The sequence below is a fragment of the Pteropus alecto genome, unplaced genomic scaffold (assembly GCF_000325575.1).
Source record: "Pteropus alecto unplaced genomic scaffold, ASM32557v1 scaffold71, whole genome shotgun sequence".
NCBI classification, from domain to species: Eukaryota; Metazoa; Chordata; class Mammalia; order Chiroptera; family Pteropodidae; genus Pteropus; species Pteropus alecto.
The window spans coordinates 10,019,153-10,045,137 of record NW_006433024.1 but is presented as its reverse complement, the minus strand read 5'-3'; the positions used below and the strand labels follow the sequence as shown (position 1 = coordinate 10,045,137).

Genomic DNA, 25,985 nt, shown 5'->3' with positions numbered 1-25,985 from the left:
GGTTCCCCTTAATTTACTGCTGTTCCTGTAGCTCAGAACTCTATGTTACTTACCTCTAGCCAGTAAGACTTGAGTCTAGTTATCCCAAAACTGTACACACATGGTGTGCCTTTGAGGGGAAAAGCCACATTAAGTATGGCTTTCATCTAGTGTGGTTCCAAGTTTTTAAAGGCTGAATCATCTCTGGTTTCTGTATCTTTTGGTCATTCTCCACTGCCTTTAAATAGTTTCTTTTTGTGTTTTACGGTTTATGATTTTTATTTTCAGGAGATTTAATCTGATATAAACTACTCTGCCACTGCCAGAACTAGAATTTGGAACTTTAAAAATTCCTCAATCTTGCCTTGTTCACTCACCTATAGGCCTTTGGAAATACTGGTTTTTTATTAGTTTGTTTGTTTGGTTTGGTTGTTTTTTGTTTTTGTTTTTGTTTTTTCCTACACCATTTTTGTATCTACTCCTGTCCTTCCTACACTCCACTTACTCTTTCATCTGACCAGCTTCTATCCCTTCTTCAGGTTTCGCTTTAGATGTCAGTTCCTTAGTGAAGCCTTTCTTGAGTCCCTAAACTATGTTAAGTCCTGCTGCTGTAAGTTTCAAGGGTACGCTGTACTTTCCTCATCACAATACTTATTACTTTTTATAATTGCTTTCTTAATGTTGATCTTTTCAATATACTGCAGACTTCTTGAGTGTAGGAAGTTTTATTCATTGTTGTTTTCATAGTGTCTTTCACATTCCTAGCATATAGTTAGTGCTCAATATATATTAACTTAATAAATGATGGATGGAAGGGGCTTGGGTGGATGATGGTATAAGAAATCACTAAAACTTTTTATTTCTAATTATTATTCATTATTGAGGGCCCTATCTTAGCCTAATAATTTAGTTGTGATGCTTATATTGATAATTTCATATATAATATTTATTTTAATTGAATTTTGTGACTGTCTTCCTTAGTTATGTTTGCTTATGAACAGTGCCTGCTCGTGCTGGGCCATCACCCTGATATTTGGTATGAAGCCGCCCAGTATCTTGAGCAATCAAGTAAACTGCTCGCAGAGAAAGGGGTAAGTATTCCTTTGGCTTCCTTTTGGTCTTTTCATGGTTTTGGTATAGTAATAATTTGTTAAAAATAGAACTCTGAATTTTGATAATAAAGGATGAGTGTTGAAAACTTTAATTTATGTCAATATGAATCTTAGTGACACTCTTACATGATTAGACTTCCTTAGTCAGAATTAAAATACAGTGGCTGTTTTTTAATGTATTAAAGTGACGAATCATTTAGAGTACTTTATGATTCTTCTGTTAAAATAATGGAAGAAGTCTCTGAAACATTTTTAGAATCCAGAAATGTATACATGTTCCTATATATGTATATAATTAGTGTGTATTTTATTCTCTGAGTTATATTAAAGTTATTGAGAGTGAGCTTTTCCTTTTTTCTCCTAGGATATGAATAATGCCAAATTATTTAGTGATGAAGCTGCTAATATATATGAAAGAGCCATAAGCACTTTATTAAAGAAGAATATGCTTCTTTATTTTGCATATGCAGATTATGAAGAGGTGAGTAAAAATATTTAGAACTTTCTTATAATTGGATTTTTTACTGCAGCACTGATTTTTTTTTCTTTTTGCTGGCTGCATCTTGCTGAGCGTATTGCTTTTGGTAGACTGAGATGATGCAAAATGAATGCTTATTGGGCTTCAGCTTATTATGTTTATGCTCAAAGCAGGTGCCGTTGGGGGTGCAGCCTCTGGATTCCTCAGAGCTCAAATCCTGCTTGTTTACAGTATATATTTATATCCACTTCTTCTCTACCACCTTAGAGTCGCATGAAGTATGAGAAAGTTCACAGTATATATAACAGACTTCTGGCCATTGAGGATATTGACCCCACCTTGGTGAGTAACTTTATGAATCTCTTTCCCACCTTTGCAGTCTGCTTTAATAACAACAAAAAATTATTTACATGCAATAAAATTCACTGTTCTTATTGTATAGTTCTATGTCTTGATCGGTAACATTGAGTCAGGGGACCACCATCAATTAAGATATAAAACACTTTGATCACTCCCAAAAATTCCTTCATGTGACCACTTTGTAGTCAACCCTTCCTCTCTCCTAACCCCTGACAATTACTGACCTGTTCTCTGCTTGATTTTTTTTTCAATGCAGCAATATGAAACAGCTGCAGTGGGGTTTTCTCTATCTAACACCTTCCTTGTGATCATGGTTTGAAGCCATTTATGCCACATAATTGTTGCTTAATAAATATTTCTTATTAAATAAATGGAGGCAGTAGAAACCAGCATCCTGAAAGGGATTGGACAGGAACTCAATTTATCCTAAATTCTGCTCTGTAATAGTGCTTTTTAAAGACCCGAGTTTCTGTAAAACTAAGGTGGATATTTTATTAGAAGGGGAGGAGGACAGGCCAATGCATGGGGATCTAGACCCTTTGCTTCAAGGCAGCTACAAGTATACTGCCTTCTTGCTTGTTTATACTGGCATTCCACTGCCCTAATTGCTGGCATTTATTAATGCTGCTCTAATTAATAGCATTTATAGATTCTAGCAGTGTAGTGACATATTAGTTAAAATTTCTTTCCTCTAGGAACTCATAGTTCATTTATCCATTCATTTATCAGAATTGGGCAACATAGTTTGATATCATCAAAACCAGGCAAATCAGGACCCTGCTCATAATCATCCTACTTATCATCCAGAGACATTTGTTTGTTGAACAAATATTGCATACTCATTTGTGTTGTCCTGAGTATAAAATGGCTCATAGTTTATTAATAAGGTTATATGGTCTCTGGAAAAGAGAGTAGTGGGCTTTTAAAGCAATAAACCAAGAAAATGTGAAGTTAAACATATGTTGTTAAACATGCTTGTATTAGATAAAAATGAGTTCTCTAGGTATTAGCATTCATTAATGGAGTGTTTTACAGTAGTTGCACTTTTATTTCCTCCTTAAAATTTAATTTGTATGATCTGGAATTAAAGAGTAGTGTTGATTGTACAACCTTGTAAATATACTAAAAAAAATTTAACAAATTATATACTTGAAATGGCAAATTTCATGGTATGTGAATTATATCTCAATATTTAAAAATTAATTTGCATGCCTCTTTAATACTAGAAAAATTTTGCTTGTGGATTTAAGTAGTGCAATATCTATAATCTTAATTTCTGATTTCTTGGGTAGTCAAGATTGCTTAATTCTTATACAGAAAACCTATTTGTATAGGAGTAAGGTGAGCCCGTATTAGATGCTACAGGGATCGAATTCTGCTAAGTTATCGAAAACAAGTGCTTTTTTGTGTGTAGGTATATATCCAGTACATGAAATTTGCAAGGAGAGCAGAAGGTATCAAATCTGGAAGAATGATATTTAAAAAAGCGAGAGAAGATACCAGAACCCGCCACCATGTCTATGTTACTGCAGCACTTATGGAGTATTACTGTAGTAAGGTAAGTACTGAAATAAAATACAAAGGTAAAATAATTTCCATCATCTGACATACATTCATTAAAAGAAAAGTAGTCCTAGTTTCTGTCATTAAGCTTTAATTGTTCATGTCATAAGGGAAGTCTAAGTGTATCTGTGTACAGTTACATGGAACATCATCTAAATCCCCACTGCCTGCTAATTCTAATTTATGCTTTATTAAACACCATATTTCTGAATCTAAACCCCCTTGAATGGTTTTTAGCTCTGCAATTTTTGTTTAGCATGTTTTTAATTTCCATTTTCATTCTTAATGTATCTTGTCATATTTAGGTGTTATAGTTTTAATATCCTTTTGAATATCTTGTCTGATATTTCATGGAAATCAGTATTTTCCTCTCTACTTCTAGGACAAATCTGTTGCCTTTAAGATTTTTGAGCTGGGGCTAAAGAAATATGGAGACATTCCAGAATATGTTCTGGCCTATATTGACTATCTTTCTCACCTCAATGGTAAGTAGATTCTAGATCTATAATGGTTACATAATATTAAATCATTAATATCATTCTCTGAAATTATGTTGGTGGTTTTTTTCCTTCTTGAGTGTATTATTATTATGTCATCATACCAGAACCAGGCACTTGATAGGCACTCAAGAAATATTTGTGGCCTATCAACCATGAACTTATATTTATTGAGTAATGGTAGGAGGCTTTTGACTCTGCAGAATGGTTAATGCATCATCAATAAAATCCCATAAGTAGTAGGATAAAGCCACAGATTTAGAGTCGGGAACACAGAGTTGTTGATGCTCATCCCTGATGACTCTGGGCAAATCATCTCTTGTGTACAGCCTGGAGGAAATGGCGAGGGGTGATAGGACAGGACAAACAAAAAAAGTCTCTAGCCACCAAAACTCAAAGATGCCCAAGTAGTAAAATAAAATGATGTGAGGCTACTGGAGAAGATATTTCAAAAACAAAGATTATGTTTATTACCATTTTTATTTTTATTTCCTTATCCTGTTGTGATAATAGTAATGGCCATCCTTTATTGAGTTCCTACTTTATACGAGGCACTGTGCTAAGGGATTCATATATACATGTATATATCTCATTTAGTCTAGTTATCCATAGCCCAGGAGATGTGATTTCTTGACTAAAGTGATCTGTTATAAAAATTGGTTTAAGAAAGAAATTTACAATTATGTACCATGTAAATGATTATAGAATTAAATATCACAGGTATATATCAATGATTTTAATGATATTTTTAAAAATATATAGCATTCTGTATACCCAAATAGTAGAAAAGAATAAAGCTTAAATATGATTTTGTATTTCAGCTTAGTGATTCTACACTCTGGAAAAGGACTTAACTCCAAAAAGTGAGACAGTGGAGCACTTAATTAAACATTTTTTTTTATATGAAATTAATGTTCCTCACCAATTTTATTTTGCTTGGTTTTTAGAATAGTTACTAGCATATATATTTGCTATTCTAAAAATGAGGTTGATATCTGATGTCAGCATTATTGTCTTCGAAAATCTGTGTCTTAGTTCACTCATTCATTTATACATCTACTCATCTATTCATCATTTATTCAGTACCTTCTGATTGCTAGTGTTTGGAAATACAAATGTGAATAGAACTTCATTCTTCCTCTCAGAGCATTCTCATGAGAGAATCAAATGTGTAAACATAATTACATCATCATTTGGTACTTCATTGCAGCTAGAGTTCTGGGGTTAGGTGTATAAACTTGTTTCAGGTTTCTCATCAGCAGAAGGGTCATAGAAAGACTACGTTTCATATAGTTGTTGAGAGGTTTATATAAGTTTTTGCATGTGTTGTCTTATATGTGGAATATGGTAAGCATACTATAAATGTTAACCGTTTATGGTGATTGTAGCAGTTGTGAAAAAAAACTAAACACTGTAGCAGAGTCCTGAATGAAGTACTTTGGAAGCACAGAGAGGAGAGTTTAAGTTCTGCAGTGGTGCTGTGCAATTAGGGCAGCCAGTAGACTAGAGAGTATTGAGCACTTGAAATGTGGCTAGGCCAAGACGAAATGTGGTACAGTGTAAAATACATAACAGATTTCAGAGTTAGTATGAAAAAAAGAATATAAAATATCTTAATTTTTCATATTGATTATATGTTGAAATGATAATAATTTAGATCTACTGGGTTAAATAAAATAATTAAAGCTAATTTTGTCTGTTTTTACTGTTTTAAATGTGGCTAGCAAAAAATTTAAATTACATATATTGCTTGCATTATGTTTCTTTTGGACAGTGCTTTTCTAGAGGATGTCATAGAAAAGGGACATGAGATGGGTCTTGAAGGGTGAGCATTAGTTAGCCAGGTAAAGATATAGGAAAATACGTTATTCCTGGCAGAGAACACAGCATATAATAAGCAGTTATGTGGAATGGTAAAAAGTGTGTCTGGAGCAAAGCTTGGAACAAAGCAAAAGAATAAAATGCAAGATTTACTTATTTTTTAAATCAGTATTTTAAAGTTTAAGATGAAAACCATGAATATGGTGCCATCTTCTTTGGAGCAATACAGAATACATTCAGTACATTTTAAATACATATTTAGTACCATTTTAATCTCTTGGTTTTACTTTGTATGTGGACATATAGTAAAATTGAATAACTGCCCTGAAGCAATAAATGCAACCACTCTGCTGGATTTTTTTTAAAAACAACTTTATTGAGGTGTAATTTATATACCATAAATGCACTCATTTTAAATATATTATTTAATTATTGTTAGTAAATTTACCGCTGTAGTCTTAAATTTTAATAGATCCCTTAGAACTTAGCAAAAAGTATCATTTTCCCACTTCAAGCTATAGAGGACCTCTCAACACTCAAGTTTTAATCCATTTTTGGTGACCATTATTAATTCACTTTTCCTTTGCATATTTATCTGCCAATCTAGATCTATCATACCTATACGAGAATTTAAAGCTAAATATAGTGTAGTCCTGGTGATGTAAAATAAGAAACTTAACTGTGTCTAAATTTGAGCTTGCCATGCTTCACAGTCAGTGTATTTAAAAAATATCAATAGTCTGACACTTATAATGGCAGCAGATACATAACTTTCATTATTTTTAAAAGGAAAATGGGATGCCTGGTTCAGATATCACATTGTTATAAATCGTTTGATATTATAACTACAATATACTGAGGTGGGCTGAACTACCTGGCTTCTAGTTATAGCTCTGTTCTCAGTAACAGCGAGCCAGGTAAACTCACTTAACATTTTTGAACTTCAGGTTTCCTCATCTATAAAAATTGGGTGTAATAATAGTTACCTTTCTACATAGGATTAAATGAGATAATGCCTGTGCAAATATACTGTTGAATTGTAAAACTGAATTTTTTAATATTTAAAAACTTTATTATCCTAGAGGACAATAATACCCGAGTTTTATTTGAACGAGTTTTAACATCTGGAAGCCTTCCTCCTGAAAAGTCAGGGTAAGCCATTGTGAAAATTTGTCGGTCAGGTTCTAATGGTGGCTTGAATACTTAAATTGTGATCTATGGGATGAACGTTTGCTGGTTGAGTATAAGTTTCAGGAGAAAGTTCTCTCTCTCTTGAAGCTTAACTTAATAGATTCCTACCTGCAATATTTTCCTACCTGTTTAATTTTTTTTTAGTTTTTGCATACCGATTAGAATTGTTTTGAGAGATACCGTAGGAATTTATTATTTATTTTAATATATTTTACTAGTTTACTATATTCCTAGAAATTGATATGGACACATTGAAAAGTGTACTGAGATGTTTACCTCCCTTACTCAAGAGCAAAGACTATTGAAAGTTTCTTCGACACATTATATCCCTGATTTATGGTTTTGACTGTCATTTTTACCAGACAGGAACAACATGGAATAGTGGTACAGTGGGAATAGTAAGACTCTGGAGTCTTGGGGTGGGTTCAAATTCCAGCTTAGCCAACTACACCTTGGCCAGATCTCAAAACCTTGCCAACTCGTACTTTCTCATCAAATAACAATAGTATCTGCAAATGTAGGATTTTTGTGATAGTCTTATAATTGGTGTATAATAGATCCTCAGTATATTACTTTGGTACAAAGGTGCTTAATGACACTTAAGTAGAGTTTGGCTATTAAAATAGCAGTGAGGCCCAAATTTATCTCCAATAATCCATATCAATGGGTAAAAATAGAGAGCACTTATATTTTTATCCATACATTGAACAAAGAATGTATTCTACATTTTAATTCATATCACTCAGCAAAATGGTAAAGCCACATTAATTCAGGAGAAATTGGAAATCTGTCCAGGTTCATTTTTCAGCTCTTCCACCTAGAGTTTACCCTCTCTAGGATAAATATCTCTCTTATTGACCACAAATGATAGGGAGATATGCTAAATAAGTAAAAACTGAAAGGGCATTAGGACAGAAGTATTTAAGATGAAATGTTACGATGTCTATAATTTACTTTCAGATACTTAAGCAAAAATAAGATGAAGCAAATATGGCAAAATATTAACACTGATTAAATCTAGGTAATGATGTATATAGGTAGGTATTTGTTATACTATTCTATTTTTCTATAGTTTGGAAATCCTTATAATAAAGAAGAGACTTTTATAATTTAAAAAAAGGAAGAGGGGAAACTTAAGGCTTGTTTGTAAATGGACCCCCTGCCCCAAACCCAGAATAATTAAGTATTGATTGTATTTATTTTCTTACAGAGAAATCTGGGCCCGATTTCTAGCTTTTGAAAGTAATATTGGTGATCTAGCCAGTATACTCAAAGTGGAGAAAAGACGGTTTACAGCATTCAAAGAAGAGTATGAAGGCAAAGAAACAGCTTTACTAGTAGATAGATACAAGTTCATGGATTTGTATCCTTGCTCTGCAAGTGAATTAAAAGCACTTGGTTATAAGGTATGTACTTAAGATCAAGATGTGTGTAGTGTCCTTTTCCAGTGTTTTAGAATAGTTCATGGATAAACCTCACTCTAAAGTAAATTCTGAAATAGAAATTAATCTAGTTTTAGAGTAGATTTACAGAAAACAAGAAAAAAAAATCAGGAATTTTCCTTGGGTTTATGAAACATTGGGTGTCAAAAGTACTGAACAAAATGAAAATTAAAATGAGATTTAACAAATGCTTTCAGTTCTTTCCCTGAAATTGTAAACGTCTTATATCTGGTAGGCAGATAGATGGAGGTGTTGGAGAGGGGAAGAAAACAAAAGGAAATCTGAATGTCATCTTAGATATTGCATTTTTTCCTAATAGTTCTTAAAACTGATGAACGTATTTTGACAGGAGATCTTAAACCAAATGTAGTTCCTGTTACATATTTGTAGGTATAATGAAAGAGCATTACAGCTTGTTAAATCCACAGATTTCTTTGAGAGAACTCTACCTTTAAAGTGGCACTCCTTCAGTGGGGCCCTGGAGGAAATTAGCTTATCTAGGAATGGAACCCCTCTGACCACTGAGTTGTTGGGGGACAAGTCTGACTACCTGAATCTGTTCAGACCAGGAGGAAGGATTAATGTTTATGCAGCCCCAGAAATAGGCCTTGCTGAGAAAACCATTGTTCTATCATTTCTTGATTCTTCTGTGTCATATTAACTAAGACTGAGATGGAAATCCAAAGGGAAGCTAAGTCCATGAGAGTCTTGGGTCCCCTTCACCCAGCCAGCATTAGAGTGTTCCTTACCTTCATTCTCTGGTCTTCACTGCCCTCTTTTGGCCTGGGTCTCACTGGTCTGGTGTCCAACCCAGATTAAAATGTTCGAGAAAAATTACCCATAGTTAGACTTTGGACCTTTTTATTAATGGAAGCTCCAGTTCTGTACCAGTCCCAGATTCCTATTCTGAGCTAAGGGGTTACTGCTCAGGGCTGAACAGCTTTTGCTTCTAGTTTAACTGTTTCTCAACAAAAAGCCAGACATTTTAGACCTGTCAATTTATTAGAAAAGACTGCTTCAACTTTGCCGAGATGAAAATGGAAATTAAACAAGTTAATAAAAATAAAGAGCTTACTATTTCCAAGTAGAACCGCTTCTTGAATATGAGTTTTCCATCTTCTATTTCTATTTCTACTCTTTTGTGCTTCTTTGTGTATAACATGTTAGTGAGAGAGGGAAAGTGAAGAAAAAGTGATTCCCAATGGGCCTACTCGTTTAGATTTGCCACCAACTGCATTTGTTGTCACCAATCGTATATAAGCTAATTTTGAAAAAGTGAAATATCCTTGTATCTCTTGAAGGCAAAAAGGGTTCTAGACAGACAGGTTGATACAGGTTGGCCTATAGCAGAGAAATTTCTTTGGGGTAGGGTCTCTGCTAATAGGTGGCTGTATTGCTGCCTTTGGAGAGTCGTTCCCAGCCCTGGCAGGGCATTGCTATACTAAAATGACGGTGGATGGGTTTGAGGGCAGAGAGGCCTGTGCTCCCAGTCCTCTCTCTACTTCTTGGCTGTATAATCTTGGAAATATCAGAACCTTTTTGAGCTTCAGTTCCTTCTCTAAAATGGAGATGTTATTATTTGCCTCATCAAAGAGGGAATAAATGGTTAAAATTGTCTTACAAATAATGGCTACTCAATAAGTGTTCCTTCTCCCTGTAATAGTATGTTGGGAATAATTTTTTATTTCATTAGCAAACTCTTATTAACTAGTGTAAATGATGATAAACTTTATTTTGGCTTTCAGCAAGACCTCAATTCAGTGCTTCACTTAAACTGATAGATATTCAATTCAGTGGATGAGGGCAGGTGTCGGAAAAATACCTAAATTGCAGATTTTCTTCCAAACTACCCTACTCTCTAATTGGTGCTCAGTCTTATATATTTACCCACAAAGCTTGTATCTATCAATCTGACAAATGTCCTATGTGGCAACACTGTGTCTAAATCATTCTTAACTGGGGTCCGGTAATGTTATAAAACACCAAATCTTTTGAGTCTTCTAGCTTTCCTTGTTAAGTATTTAACAATCATTACCATCATCAAGTTCTTGTGTATTCCTCTTCATTCTCTCTTTCTGTGGTTTTAACCCAATTATTCAGTGTAGCCTCAAAATTGTAGAATTGCACAATTATACTCTGTAAGTCCCTTTTTCAGGTTTAGGATTCTTCTGTTCTGCATTTTCAGGATGTCTCCCGTGCTAAACTAGCAGCTATAATTCCAGACCCAGTTGTAGCTCCTTCTATAGTGCCTGTTCTGAAAGATGAAGTGGATAGAAAACCAGAATACCCTAAACCAGATACCCAGCAGATGATTCCATTTCAGCCACGACACTTAGCACGTAAGCCATGACTTTAGATCCAGTACTGAGACCTCAGTTTGTTTATTGATTGAAATCAGAGATGGGGTGGAGAGGGGTGGGCAGAGTAATGCGTCCTTTCCATTGTAGGTTAATTATCAGACTAGGGTCACTATGACAAGTGACTTGACTATAATCTTTGAACCACATTAAAAATGTCAAAAAAAAAACCTCACTAATCCAGATTTCAGTAACCCATTTTGGCAGTGATACTTGAACAGTTTTCAGACATGCTGCTATATACAGATTACCTATACAGCTGGAAACTTACTTCACTGATATTATTTGGTATTATTTATACTTACTAATGAGTAGTAAAGCCTCTAGATCCTATTTGAACCAGGCCTTTAATGATTAAGTATGTTGTTGAATAACTAACTTTAAACAGGATTGCTGAACAAATGACTCATTTGTTCTTAGGAATGGCTTAGGAATGGTCTTTGACAAAAATAGACGTTAGTTCAGCCCCTGGGTTGTATTATGCAAGGTCACTTGTTTGTTGTTGTTGTTTACACTTGCCTCCCATTGGCCATGGGGTTGAGACTGCTCTCAGTGTGTCACCCACTTGAGTTTGGTCAAACATGTAAAGCACTAAAAGCAATTTAAAACATCCAGAACAAAGTAACATAGACATCTATGTACATAAAGTACATATTTATGTACAAATTGATTATTTTAGCTCTTAAATGTATAGAAATTCTGCCAGACATCTATGTACGTAAAGTACATCTTTATGTACAAATTGTTTATTTTAGCTCTTAAAGGTATAGAAATTCTGCCATTCCATCTGACCCCTACTTTTCTTTCTCTTACAGCTCCGGGCTTACACCCTGTCCCTGGTGGAGTATTTCCAGTACCACCTGCTGCTGTCGTTTTAATGAAACTTCTCCCTCCTCCTATCTGTTTTCAGGTTTGTTGACTATGTTCATGGTAGATACTTGGTCTATAGATTATAGTAACTGACTGCTTTTCCTCTTGTATTGTGGGAAATATAAAGTAGTGCTGTTTTAATTTGTCAGATTATTGGGTATTAAAATTTGTGTCAACATCACTAATCATTAGAGAAATGTAAATTAAAACCACAGTGAGCTATCACCTCACACCTGTCAGAATGGCTAGTAACAATAAATCAACAAACGAATGCTGGTGATGATGTGGAGAAAAGGGAACCTTCATGCACTGTTGATGGGACTGCAAATTGGTGCAGCCACTACGGGAAACAGTGTGGAGGTTCCTCAAAAAATTAAAAATAGAACTACCATATGACCCAGCAATGCCACTTCTGGGTATTTATCTGAAGAAATCCAAAACACTTATTTGAAAAAGATACATGTATCCCTATGTTCACTGCAGCATTATTTACAATAGCCAAGATATAGAAGCAACCTGTGTCCATCAACAGAGGATTGGATAAAAAAGAGGCGGCATATATATTACTTGGCCGTAAAAAAGAATGAAATCTTACAATTTGTGACAATATAAATAGCTCTAGAGGGTATTATGCTAAGTAAGTCAGACAGAGAAAGACGAATACCATATGATTTCACTTATATGTGGAATCTAAAGAACAAAATAAATGAACAAACAAAACAGAAGCAAACTCATAGATACAGAGAACAAACTGATAGTTGCCAGACTGGAAGGGGATTGGAGGGATGGGTGAAAAAGGTGAAGAGATTAAGAAGTACAAACTGATTAAGTTACAAAATAATCATGGAGATGTAAAGTACAGCATAGGGAATATAGTCAATAGTATTATAACAATGTATGATGTCAGGCGGGTATTAGTCTTATGGGGAGATCACCGCATAAGTTATATACATGTCTAACCACTGTGCTATATACTTGAAACTAATACAATATTGAATATCAACTGTAATTGAAAAATAAAAAATTTAAGAAAATTAAATTTTATTCGTGTCAAAATAGGGTCCCTTTGTACAAGTGGATGAACTGATGGAAATTTTCCGAAGATGCAAGATACCAAATAGTAAGAGATAAAAGTGCCTTTTCTTAGAGTGGAATTCACGTTGTTGTCTACTATTCAGGAAAGACTGTTATTCTTTGCCACTGAAGTTTCCAAAACCAGCTAGCCACCTTGTAGAAATACGAAGAAACCTAGGAGTGATCCAAACCCTCTTTGGCACAGATACTTGTTCATATTCTGATTCCTCTAAGTAAAATGTCCTAAAAGCTTATCGTTTCTAATCATGCACTATCAGACTTGGCTTATGAAAACAATTTTATTAATTTTAACAGCAGATTTTGTCTTTTCCGTTAATTATTTAGGGCCAGTAGTACCATCCATGCTGTGCTAACAGTAGGCTTGAGATTAACTATAAAGTATCTGAAAGTGTGTGTGCATGTTCTTTGATAGCAATGCAATTTTCAGCACCTTCCAACAGCCCTTTCTGTTTTGTTTCAATAGCCGTGGAGGAAGCTGTGAGGATCATTACTGGCGGAGCCCCAGAGCTGGCTGTAGAAGGCAATGGCCCGGTAGAGAGTAATGCAGTACTCACCAAGGCCGTCAAAAGGCCCAACGAGGATTCAGATGAGGATGAGGAAAAGGGGGCCGTCGTCCCGCCGGTTCATGACATTTACAGGGCACGGCAGCAGAAGCGAATTCGGTGAAGCAGGCTCAAAACCTGCCTCTGAAAGAAAACTCTTATCCAGGATTCCCTTTTTGCCTCTTAAGTCATATGTTTGAAAGAGACAGTGCTTTGTTACAAGCATTTGGTTCTTGGAAACAAAGTTGTATTGTCATTGGTGCCTCTATCATATGGTTCTTGAGAAATAAACAAACCAACCTGTGTGAATTTTAGAATATGGAACAGACCTATGCTCTATAAACAAAATTAGTTTTTCAAAAATGTGAGAACAGTACAAAATGGCAGAACCACATTTTGTTCCCTCTTCAAGGGTGTCTTGTATGTGCCGCTTGAAGGCTTGTGAGTTTTCAACAGTTTTATTTTAAAAACTGGATGGCTTATGATTGTAAAGCATTTTATCACATTTTCTGAAAACAGTCGTTCTCGGTTTGCTTACGTAGAGTCCTGCCTTATTGTTTGTTTTTATTTATGGCAGAATGTATGGAATCTGTTTTGTAGTTTAAAATTTTAAAACAATCCTTTAAAAAATAAAAGGATCTCAAAAAACACGCCTCCATCTGCTACTTTCATTCAGAATTTATTTAAAATAGCTACTTAATTTTATGTTATTTGGCCAATACCATTTCAAAGTAAACGTCAACAATGCACGGAAGAGCCATCCTAGTACATACACTTAACTGCATGTCCTCCCTGGTCTTTTGGGGGACTAACTGCAAACATGAGGGATCCATTTTTAAGAGGCAAATGAAACATTTTAGAAATCCTCAAATATGTGTGAGAATTCCTTTAACTACCCACTGTCCTGTTCTAACATAAATATATTTCAGAAGGAGTCCAGGGCTCAAGAACTTTTTTTTATGAGCTAAACATAGATAGCACTAAAGAAAACTAGTTGATTAACCAAATTTAATTACAATGAGCACAAAGTTGCCATGCAAATTAAGTTCAAAGAATTACCTTTTGTTCTGTTAGCAACATTACCTCCTTTTGACTTATTTCTAGAAAGCCTAATATAAAGAAAACTAGTCGAGGCTAAGCATTGTGATTCAGAAAAGCTAAAAATCAAGAAGGAAAAAAATGAGGAACAGTATTATGATTATAAAGAAACTATCTTACAATATTGGGTACACAATTTAGAATTTGCATTCAAATGTGATTAAATGTTAATCTTACATTTTAAAATTAGCTTCAAATATTTCTTTAAAACTCGTAATGAAAAAAGGGTTATCATGAATCATTTTCTTATATACACCTATATGTAGCAAGGTTATATTTTCATAGGTTGGTCACAAGTATGTGTTTCCTGTTTTTTCTCATTGAAGCTAAAATTTCCTTAAAGTCAGCTGGCTTTAATTCAGATTTTGTTATCCTCTCAAGTATCATTTTCAAGCTGTGTAAGGTTTTTTTTTAATATTATGGTTATCAACAAAACCATCTAAGAGGCACAAGTAGTACTATGTAGGATAGGTTTTAAAATATAGAGAATATAGAGGTATAGAATTTTTCCTTAAGTGCTACCTTTGGGTAGTGTTTTGATAATGTCTATAGTAGTGTTCCCATAAACAACAAAACAAAACCACATGAATGCACATGAGAAATTATCTTTATTTTAGCATTGTAATAAACACACACACACACACACACACACACACACACACAGCCCTTACCTTGCTGAAAAGTGCCACAAAGCACATTAAGGCCATCATGTCTACTATAATTGCTCCTACTGCAGTTATTTCTAAGATTTTTTCCCCTAGAAATTCTCTGACCTTTAAACATAAAAAGGATTACTTCTCATTAGAATAAAACATTTTCTAATATTCTAACTGCTGTAGATATATATGAATTTTTAGTTTTTAATATGATTCTGTGTGAATATTTGGTAATTCCTTTTGTAAACATAGCTGAACAAGAAGCATAAAGTTAGAAATCTGAACTAACTTTTGGAATCCTAATATGCAGACTCTTGGCATAGCTGATCTTACATGTCCAAGCACTCTTCATTTCTGTATTGCCAGACCCAGAGAAATTTCCCAAAAATACACCCATGTTTTTCCTTTTTATAAAAACAATGACAGAATCTCCCCCACAGTTCTAGAACTGGATAAAATTTAAGGACTGTAAGTGCTTCCTAAACAAGAATCAGTCAAACTCTGGTCTTTAGAACTAAATTTCAAACAAGAGGTTATATCTATATTGCCACACCTAGTAAAGTACAAGGTCGTAACTACCTAGTAAATGTAAAACTGAACAACCAAATTGTACCACTAGAAAAGAATGAACAAAAAAATGAAATGCACTTTTCTCAACATACTGGCCTTAGTCAATAATTATGATTTTTTTTTGGTAACTTAAAACCCTTTATTGGCCTATATTTAATATGTAAAACTAAGTTCATTTACATAATAGTAAAAGTAAAATTGCCATGTTAACAAATTTTGGGTTTTTACATTTCAATTCCCAAAACAAACTTTATTAAAGTTTGTAGTTTTTCCTTGTGACATTCGGCAAGTGAAATATTTTCTTTCATAAAAAATTCATAAATCTTGAAAGATAATTCATACCAAGTAACAAAACTTCAAAACTATGTTACTGATTTAAGCAAATTCTTAAATACTCAACAGAAGTGTCAGCTTACCAAGCTTTGGAAATAAAAGTCAAGAAAAACAATTTGGCACTTTACTAAATTTTCTTCCCTGACTGAGCCCTGACCAAAGTTCTGCTGTGAGCAGAAGGAAGACAGTGCTTTAAAAAGCAAAGGCAACGTGAATGAGAAAGACAGAAAACAATAGTGTTACTTCAATTGCAAGTTTGCTTTTTAGATGTTGCACTTAAAGGTTCTCAGTGTTTTGTTCAGATAAGACAAACCTAAAAATGGTGACATACGACTATTGCCACTAACTCCAATAAATAAGCGACGCTCCATCAAACTGGGCCTATAAGTTAGTTCTGGTTCTTCATTTCAGAAGGCAATACAGTCAGGTATGACAGAAACCCATAGTGGGTTTCTGCCCTGTTTAGGTTTCTGACAGTTACTTTTGGGGGCTCTAGCTATTTCTGAAAGCATCAGTGAACATTTGATAGGGTAAAAGAACTTATTGGGCTTAAAGGCTTTCCCCTCCCCTCATGCCATCAAGTTGCTTTGCATACTATGAAAAAGAGGCTAATCCATTAAAATAGTTATTTAATACAAAATCCAATTTAAATACACAATTGCAAACATTATTGTATTTCTTTATTTAGATTATGTTTCCAATGAGACAATGCCTTTAAATATGAGTGTTATAGCCCATCATCCAATACTGTTCAGCCATCCATTCATTTGTTCATTCATGCATTCATTTAGTTCAAATAATAACACAGAGGTGGAGATAAGGAGAAATCACTGGGGTGGAGGTGGATGTTGGGAGATAAGGTAAAATTGCAGCTCTAGCACAGAAGAGATGATGAAAGAAAATAACAGTCTGGAAACAGGATAGGAAGAAAACTGTCCCTACAGGCCTGTGAAATGTGTGTGACTGAAGGGAGGCAGGACCCCGACAGTTGATAACAGATGTGCACCTACAAGTAGAGGGTTATATGCTCTCCTTTGTTGTTAATAAAGCAATTTATAATCCTTTCCTGTGTACAAAAATTCTGATATCCATTATCAAATTCAATACTCACAGGAAGTATGAGTTAGTAGTGTTCCCATTCTACAGAAGAAAATAGTGAGAGCCTAGGGAGACTGACTAGCCAATACCATAAAACCAGTAAGAAGGCAACAGAGGACTCAAACTCAGACCTTCCTCTAAATCAGGAGTTTGTGTACAATCCTACTACATCCTACTGAAGTTACTGCAGTCAGATTTATCACAGAACATCAGAACTGGAAAGGAGCTTAAAGGTCAAGTCCAGTTCTTTCATTTTATAGGTTTTAGTAAAAGGTCCTGATTTGCCCCAGCTGGTAAGTAACAGAAATGAGATCAGAACTCTTGACAGCTCCCCATCTTTCCGCTCTACCAGCATGCCTCAAAATGAAAAGAAACAAATGTTATACATACAAATCAGGGCATGCCAAAAGGTCACTGGAAATCAAACAGCAAACACCTATTCCCTTTGGAAATCACCAGAAAAGCTGGTGGCAACAACATCCCTTTATTCTCAGGAATTTCAAGGCCTTAGAGAAATGAAAACAAGTACTGCTCCCAAAACAGAACTGCTGAATAACCCATTTACAATAGTCAGCCTGTATGTCTACCTGATATTGTATCAAACTGATTAATAACTTTTCTTCACAGAGAAAAAAGTTCTCATACATCTGTCTACTGCATTTAATTGACAAGACAGTCTATCAGTGTGGTTCTTACCTGAAACATAGTTGTTACATGGTTATATAAACAATCACATTTCACAGCTAGCTTTAAAAGTAATGGCATTTTTTTAAAAAACACCTAGACTGATAATCCATTTACCCATCTACCCAACTGAAAGCCGACAAAGCAGTAATTACTGCTCCAGACATTCATTCATTCATTCATTCATTCACTCATTCATCCATCCATCCATCCATCCATTCAGGAGACTATCAAATAAATCTGAGACATGTTGATATTGACCTCCTCTCAAGGCTCTCAGTTCTATCCACCAAATGAACTCAGCATTTTCGTAAAAGACACTTGTTTCCACAAACCTGTTAGGCAGGAAATCATGTTAAATCCAATCCATATACAGTATAAAGAACCAATTCAATGCAGGATAATTTATATGCCATAAGGATATTTTGTCTTGGAGGAGGAGCTAGAGAGCTGTAGGGAGGAGTTATAAGAAGATACTTAATTAATGAACATTTCCTGAGTGACTAAATGAACTAAGTGAATTTTCCTGGCCCTTAGTGATAATCCTATGAGATTCCAGGAAGAAAATTAGCTCACTTATCTTCAAAGAGCAACAACAAAACAATTCAATATGAATATTTGATTCTGAACTTTGCCTCCTTCATTTTTGGCTTTGGCCACACAACTCCACCAGAGGAAACTGAGGTAGGGGGCATCGTGAGAGTCTGTGAAACTCTGTTACACTATATGCACTAAGATTTCAAACTGTCCAAACTTTGTCAATTTAGGAACTCATTAGGGGCAAAAAAAATCTTGTGAGAGTTAACTCTTCCAAAAGAAAGCAAAAACAAGAATTTTTGAGATTTAGGAAGAATAATTGCCGGAGGTGGTGCTCTACCCAGTGTGTTTGGGGGTAAAGCTCCTCTCCTTTGTCCTTGGAAGGAGAAGGAGAAAGCACCCCAAACATGCCAAGGCTGCGGCAGGCTGAGTGCTGCCCGGTTGCTTCTCAGCCCAGAACCTGGTATCACACAGCCCATGAGCACAGTGCCACAGAGCAACCTACCGCCAGAAACGATTCCAAGAGTGGCCTCATTGAACACACTATAAAAGATACGATTTTGTTCTTGAAAACTCCTAGGTACTGAACTTTTTATCCCTTTCCAATGAAACCAGGGAAGATTTGTCCTTGAGTCGAAACTTTAATAATATGGTTTCTGACCACATAATGCAGCATAGTTCTGACTGCAAGTAAAAAAACATGTAATATGTATTTGGAGAAATCATATCCCCGCCAGTATGACCATTCACTCCTTGGAAGCCTGGTATCACTGGACAGTCTACATGGTAAATGTTTCTCAGGTTGCCTCCAACCTTGTCCCTCACTGCACCCCACCCCTCATTGCCTTCAATAAAGGGATTCCTTGCAATATTTCACCCCCTGCTGTTCTGGGAGTTGGAGACCCCTCCAGCAACTTCATGGCTCTGCTTCTAATATTATGTCTCTGTCTGAAATATACACGTGCACACGTTTATTTTTTTACTAGACCAGGTCATCTATAAGATCCAAACTTCTCTTTCAGTCACAGGATACGTCAGGAATTCTGGTCACTGAAGTTCCTCGAAAAATACTGCTCGAAACAGGATTATCTATGACTTCCTTACCAAAGAAATAAGTAAACTTATCCTATTTTATCTGAAAACACGTAACTCTACTTCTGGGATTCTAATCTAACCAATACATCTGTGTATTGTGTCAGAGTGAATTTTTCCGTAAAAACTCCAGACATTTACTTCTTTTATATTATACTAACATATATTTAAAAATATATATATATTTCCTCCTTGACTTTCAAGGCTTAAAAGTTAAAGAGTTTCCTTTCTCTAGATCCCATAAGTCATAACTGCTGTCATCAAGGCTCAGGAATAATTCTGTATAAAAGAATAAGCTTTTTAAAATCAAGTAACTCCTCTACAACAAAAAGGCTCTGGGGCTCTGGCTAGGTCAGACAGGGGGAAAGCAATAAGTGGGGTGGGGAAAGCAATGAGTGGGGTGGGAAAAGTCAGTGAGACTACACGTAGTCCTTCTAACACAAAATAACCTGGCGGGATGACAGGTGGGAGGCTGTGCGAGAGAGGGGCAAGAATCTAAACATGGCCATGGCTGTTTCTTTTATTCTTGGGTGGCTGTCAGGTACTCTTGAGTGTTTGAAAGAAAAATTACCCGGATGGCAAAAGGGAGGTCCCAGCCTTTAGGGGTAAGCAGATACAATCAGGATGCCAGGGGTAGGGGTGGAGACACATGGCAGTCAAGTGTTTAAAAGCTGAATGCTACCTATGAAACTCAAGATAAGAAAACGTTTCTTTGATTTGTAAACTTGCACTCATAAATATAAACCCTCAAAATAGAATTCAGTGCATTTTTCAACAAGTCTTTTCAACAGTGATATATAATATTCTTCCTTTTGTAATCAATACTATTAAATAGAAATGTACTAAATAGCCATTTTCCAAAGCACTATTATAGTTGAGAACACGTATTCTGAGTTGAGTAGATCACACTGCCGCTGTAGGAACATACGTGCTAGGCTCTGACAAGGATTTTACTGAGGATTGCATCGTAGTAGGGACTGAAGACCATCTTGTTGTAGTTGACCAGGCGAACGAATTTAACAGCAACCTCCTCCAGCTCTTTTTGGACTGGACCTAATCCCCCAGGTACTGCGGGCAATGGCTTCTGATGACCTGAGGCAAGGTAGGTTTCTAAGAAGGTCAGGATTCGGGCATCTGTGATAGAAAAAAAGCAGTTGGTTGTTTCTTGTTTAGAGTGACTTTACAAACTTCTCAATATGCTTCAGTTTTTAGCTTAAACTTCACCTTTTCAGAGAAGTCTTTCCTGACCACTGCCTGGACCAGGTACCCATTGCACCTTGCACTTCTGAACAGTCATCACATGTGTAGTTTCCTCTCCCCCACTAATGGTTAGTTTCATGAGGGCAAGAACCATGCTTGTTTTGTTCATCATGCTCTCCTCAGCATCCAGCACAGTGTCTGGCATGAAACCTGGCCCCAGTAAAAACTCAGAATACATTTGGAGAGCAAGAATAAATGTGTGAATGAATAAAGGGAGACTACAGTGGAGATAGGTTCTGCTCTCAGAAAAGCAAGACACTGAGACCAACATTAGCATGGCTGATCACAGATTCCAGTGCTGTTGGCTTGTGATCTGTCTTTTCCCACTAAGTCCACATGTAAGCAGCGTGCGCCTCCTTCCTTAATGCCTACAATGGAGGGCCGTGGGGCTGTCGGCATCTGTTAGCTTGTCCTGTTCTGAGGAATAATTTAGGTTGATGCTTTTTTAGCCCACTCCCCTCTATGATGCTTCTGCACTCTCTTGTGTATCTTCATCAGCCAAAAAAGAGTGTGTGCCACACTTCTTGTAGCTTTGATTACAAAAGCAATAGGGACATTTATATTGAATGGGCTTTTTCAAACTACATACCCACACCCTGTCCTGGGGAACCCTCTCAACTGCAAATAACTCTCACCTTTCGGAACCCAGTAACCCACTGACAGAAACTGCTGACCGATGAGTCTGATCATCCCTGTTCCAAAGTGAGTTTGGTATTTTAAAGTTCCCAGAGCTGGGAGCCTCACCCAGAAGTAGAGATCCTTATCTCAGTCCTGCCCGAGGGCTGGTTTTTATGTCTATAACTGGCTCTGACTAAACAACCAGATGGCAGGACACGGAGCAGCTCATCAGTCCTTGATCAGTCTATTTACAGGCACTGTCCTGCATCTCTACTAAGGGCAATAATACCGAGGGCCCTGCTGAATCTTCGAGAGGCTCCTCCTGAGTGATCCACAAACGAAACTGTGACCCATGCCGGCTGGTATAAAACAACTTAATTTTTTAAAAGCCATCGATCTATGTAATGGATCTAATATTTTCATAAAATATTAGTTAAGACTTAAAAAAAATCAAAGCGCTCATAGTATTGGAAATAGGCCCGTGTCTCTGGTTGAACCTTCTACTCCAATCTGAAGTCTGATAACCATAGATCATTCAGCTTTTGCCTGAAGCCTGCTAATTTTTCATTATTTATATATTGAATATGTATCACAAAGGAGGTGAGGAAGGACTTAAAAATTAAATTATGTTAAAGATATATCTGAATTTTTTAACTTAGATAAACATTGTATTCCTTGATCAACCAGTGAACAGAATTTTTCACAGTGCCAGTGCTGTGATGAGGAAAAGTAACAGCGAATACAACACAGTAATATTTTTAATAATAGCTCTTTATCGACTACTTACTATGTGCTGCCAGCTACTATGGTGGGCACTTAATATCTTATCATCTAGTCCTCTCCATGGAGGCTTCACAGGTAGGCATTTCCAGCCCCTCTCCCCTCTCTGGAGGAAGGGGGAAAGGCTGAAAATTCCAAGCTTCTAATCATGGCTTGGTCTTTCTTGTGACCAGCCCCATCCAGGAGCCCATCAAGTCCCCTGACTAGAAAAGACACTCCTACCACCCAGGAAATTCCAAATGATTTAGGAGCACTAGTCAAGAACCAGGGTCAAAGACCAAATATTAGAACACAAGATGCTCCTAGTGCTCTTAACACTTAGGAAATTACAAGGGTTTTCTGAGCTCTGAGCCAGGAACCCGGGGGAGAGACCAATATACATATTTTCTATTATTTTACAATGCTAGTTTTGAACCACGGCCTGTGATTCCAAAGTCAGAGCCTTCGGAACAATGATGGCTGACAGGTCACTTGTCCAAAACTCTGGGTCACCCTCATGGCAGTATGGTGATTACTCACTCTCTCTTCACTCACCAACACTCATAATCCATCAAAACCTCTTTAGATTCCTTCAGAGGGACCTCTCTGCCAGCCTCTCTGAGGGCACGTCCCTGCGTCCTGCATTTCCCCCAAACATACCCATGATCCTGCGGATGGGGTCGTCAGGACTGGCCACGGCCTGGATCTGGCCCTTGAGCACGGTCTCCTTGTCCGTGGTAAAGGGGGCGAACCCACACAGGGAAAGGCAGCTGCTCACCTCCAGGCAGACTTTCTCCCCGACTGTTGTCAGGGCATCTTTCAGATGGAAGGAGCTTGAGCAGAGAAGGGAAAGGAGAAGCCAGGGAAGAAAAAAACTATAAACAAAGTGCATATCTACCCAGCTCAAACATCTTGATAACAGTCACAATAACCAATCATGGATTGGTGTGGTTGAAGAAAGAATCTGTGATTCTCTTCCCTGCCCCTAATGTCTCAGGCCGTGTACACCTGACTGAGGGACTTACTTCTCCTTTCTCTCTCTTCTTTCTCTCTCTGTCTCTGTCTCTGCTAGAAAAGGCAGTGGGAAGGGGAGGATTCAGATTACATCAGGACCAACAACCCAAAACCCAACTTCTTGCTAGTATCTGTGTGGCAAAATAAGCCTGGAATTGACTTAAAAATATCTTGAATACCTTGGAAGCAAAACACAAGAAACCAGAAATGTGGTAGCTATGGGACAGGTGCGGGAGAGAAACTTTTCATTAGATACCTTTTTTCCTTTTTGATTTTTGAAACACATAAGTGTATTAACTACTTTAAAAGAATAAATAACATTGAAATCCAAAAGTTAAGAAAATTAGCACCAGGATTTCCTGGGGCTCCTAGACTCTCCTAGAGTGTCCTGCTGGTGGGTATCCTAAAAGAAGGCAAGTGCCTTTGTTCCGGGTCTAGATTCTTTGTACGGCAGAACGAGTGGAACAAGTGTGCAAGCCCCAGGACTCACTGCTGGCACCAAGTCTGTGCCGGCCGCTGCCTGCCAGGGTAAACACTGCAGTGGATGGACTCCTAAGGGAACACCTGGCAGGGCCCCTCTCATCAGCAGTTTTGACAGAGCAGTTCTGCTGGAGGGGGACCTAGGTGACAGCCCAAGGTTACACCTGTGCAAGGGCCTCAGCCCAGGCTTCAGCTCAGCAAACACCCTCCTGGCCTAAGTCAAGACTTTTGAACCAAGTCACAACATGTGGACATGCCCCTCATAGCACTCAACACATGCATGTTTTGTGCACCTTGTCAGGTGTAGTGTTTACTTAGAATCATTCAAAAATATTCTATGTGCTGTAAACCACATAAATCACCTAATCTAACTTAACTGCAGAAGCAGTTATAGCAGCTGCCCTCAAAAGTGTGGATTAATGCTGGTTGATAAAACAATCCATTTATACCCATCACAAAATGTCTATGAGGAATGTGCAAAGGGCAGAAAACTTCGATCGCATACATGCAACTCTGAGGACTACAGCTTATTTCTTATATGACCTTTCCCTAGGGCTGTGTTGTCCAAATGGTTAGTTGGTTGTGAAAGCAATTTAGTAGGCAGCAACCAGTACTTTTTTTTGATGGAATAAAATTGAAATATCAGAATGTATTAAGCATAGTTGGGGTAAGTTTCACTTTGTGAAATTTTTATTTCAGTTACATAAGTATCTAAGTGTGTACTAAGGCACCATAGAAAATAAGTTTCTTACTACACGTCCTGCTCACAAACATTTGAAAGCCACTATCCTAGTGTCTTGCGAACCCTAGAGCTGATTCTAACTTAGACCATACGACTCTGAATAAATTATGCTGGGGTGAAGGACACTGGAGAGCAAGGTTTCCTCTCAGTTGCGAGAGAGTGGCCCTGGGTACCGCCTCACACTGGGAGAGCCCTGCTCCAGCATACTCTCTGCCCTGCTGCCTCTCATCCATCCATTAAAGCCTTAGTCACTTACGGCAGATGCATATCTGTTAGCAGAATCTTCACAATCATCTTGAGTTTCTCAGCAAAGTTAGCCTGGCTGGAAATTCCCGAGGCTGCCATGCTGAACGTAACCAGCAACACGGCTCCCAGGATGGTCAGTTGCTCCAGCTGAAGCTGGAGCTCCTGGAAGCGAGACTGGTCCATCAACACAGTCTGTAATGAAAACAACAGAAATCATCTCCGAGCTGTAGATCTGGGCTGGCCAGCAGAGGGCAGTGGGGCCGCAGCCCCCTTTCCCCACACTTCTGGTTTTCCAGTCATTTCAGATCCATAAGGAAGTCGTCTGTGATTTATCCTTCCATCTCAGAGCCCTTTCTTCCTTAAAAAGGCTGCAGCAGACTGCGTGTGAATCCAGACTCTGTCATTTAATGGCAGCATAACCTCATGCAAGTTTTTTCAGCTCAGCCCTATGAGGATTCCTACTTGACAGGGCTGTTAGAAAGATGGAAAGACACCATGCATGTAAAGTGGCTGGCAGAGGCAACGCTCAATAAATAGAAGTTATATCATTAGATAGGTAGAAAGCAAGAGAGCCTATACTTATTTACCCTCAGTACCTAGAACAAAGGAGGCTCCCAAGAACTGGTAAGTGAATAAAGAGAAAAATAAACAATAGAAAAAGTAGTAATGACAAACAACAACCAAAAAAGCCTCCTAGAAAGCAGTCAGTGAGTGAACTTTCATGACTGTGTCCCTGTGTTACAGACACCCCTGGGTCCTACCAGGGCAAAGTCCACTGTGTGGGGTGAGGGAAAGAACAGTGGAGAGGCTGAGGAGATAAATGATTTCTGATCTGAGTTTTTCTGGGTTAATCAAATAAACTTAAAGGACTGTTCTTACTATAAGAAACTGACATACCAAATCAAGACAGTAACCATGTGGGGTCTTAGCCCAGCATTCTTCTCAGTAAGTAAACACTATCTCTGAAGACTGAGACTTCTGTATTGTCAAACATAGACACTTCAATGAGGTCTCATCAGCCTTTTTTTTTTTTTTTACTTCACTTTGCTAGACTGCAATGTCCCTACTCTGACGCCTCCCAACAGTATGCAGTACGTGAGTTGAGGATGCAAAAGATTCTCAAGGACCAATTCCCAGAGTAGACATCTGTCCCTAGTGAAAACACCAGCCTCCCCACAGCCATTTTTTAAAGGCTGAGAACTGCCCTTCTGGAGAGAACATACCACTATTCAGAAAGGAACCTCCCCCTATGCCCCGCCGCCCAAGTCAACATCCTCTTTAGAGCCTCCTCTGGCACAAAACGAGGAACTCAAAGGCAAGAAGTGAAGTCTTAAGCTTACAATGTCCTGAAAAAAAAAAATAAGGAACTTCTATAAGATACTGAGAGAAGTAGCAGTAACTGAGGCTACTGCCCTCAAAAAAGAGGGGGGAGTCTACATACCGAAACATTTATTTGCAGTGAACTACACTTAAAAATACCACAATAAGGAA

General features: G+C 37.2%; 2 protein-coding genes across 8 annotated transcripts in view; one reads left to right on the top strand and one right to left on the bottom strand.

Moving 5' to 3' along the window:
• Positions 1–13,954, top strand: part of CSTF3 (cleavage stimulation factor subunit 3) — a 63,009-nt gene extending 49,055 nt beyond the window's left edge. Inside the window, exons 11-21 of the mRNA XM_006908013.3 lie at positions 961–1,070; positions 1,456–1,572; positions 1,837–1,911; positions 3,344–3,487; positions 3,875–3,977; positions 6,893–6,962; positions 8,212–8,407; positions 10,629–10,782; positions 11,616–11,710; positions 12,730–12,790; positions 13,229–13,954. Coding sequence (XP_006908075.1) covers positions 961–1,070; positions 1,456–1,572; positions 1,837–1,911; positions 3,344–3,487; positions 3,875–3,977; positions 6,893–6,962; positions 8,212–8,407; positions 10,629–10,782; positions 11,616–11,710; positions 12,730–12,790; positions 13,229–13,431 — 1,328 coding nt within the window. The 3' untranslated portion in view covers positions 13,432–13,954. The remainder of the gene's footprint in view (positions 1–960; positions 1,071–1,455; positions 1,573–1,836; positions 1,912–3,343; positions 3,488–3,874; positions 3,978–6,892; positions 6,963–8,211; positions 8,408–10,628; positions 10,783–11,615; positions 11,711–12,729; positions 12,791–13,228) is intronic.
• Positions 13,955–16,622: 2,668 nt separating this feature from the next.
• Positions 16,623–25,985, bottom strand: part of TCP11L1 (t-complex 11 like 1) — a 29,712-nt gene continuing 20,349 nt past the window's right edge. For 4 of the 7 annotated variants that reach the window (XM_006908012.3, XM_025044156.1, XM_025044158.1 and 1 more), the window contains 3 exons: positions 24,505–24,686; positions 22,673–22,845; positions 20,155–20,509 (listed from right to left, as the gene is read on the bottom strand). In XM_006908012.3, coding sequence (XP_006908074.1) covers positions 20,307–20,509; positions 22,673–22,845; positions 24,505–24,686 — 558 coding nt within the window. In that variant the 3' untranslated portion in view covers positions 20,155–20,306. Of the gene's footprint in view, positions 20,510–22,672; positions 22,846–24,504; positions 24,687–25,985 lie in introns of all 7 variants that reach the window. The other 3 variants (XM_025044159.1, XM_015586427.2, XM_025044160.1) reach the window with 1 other exon arrangement.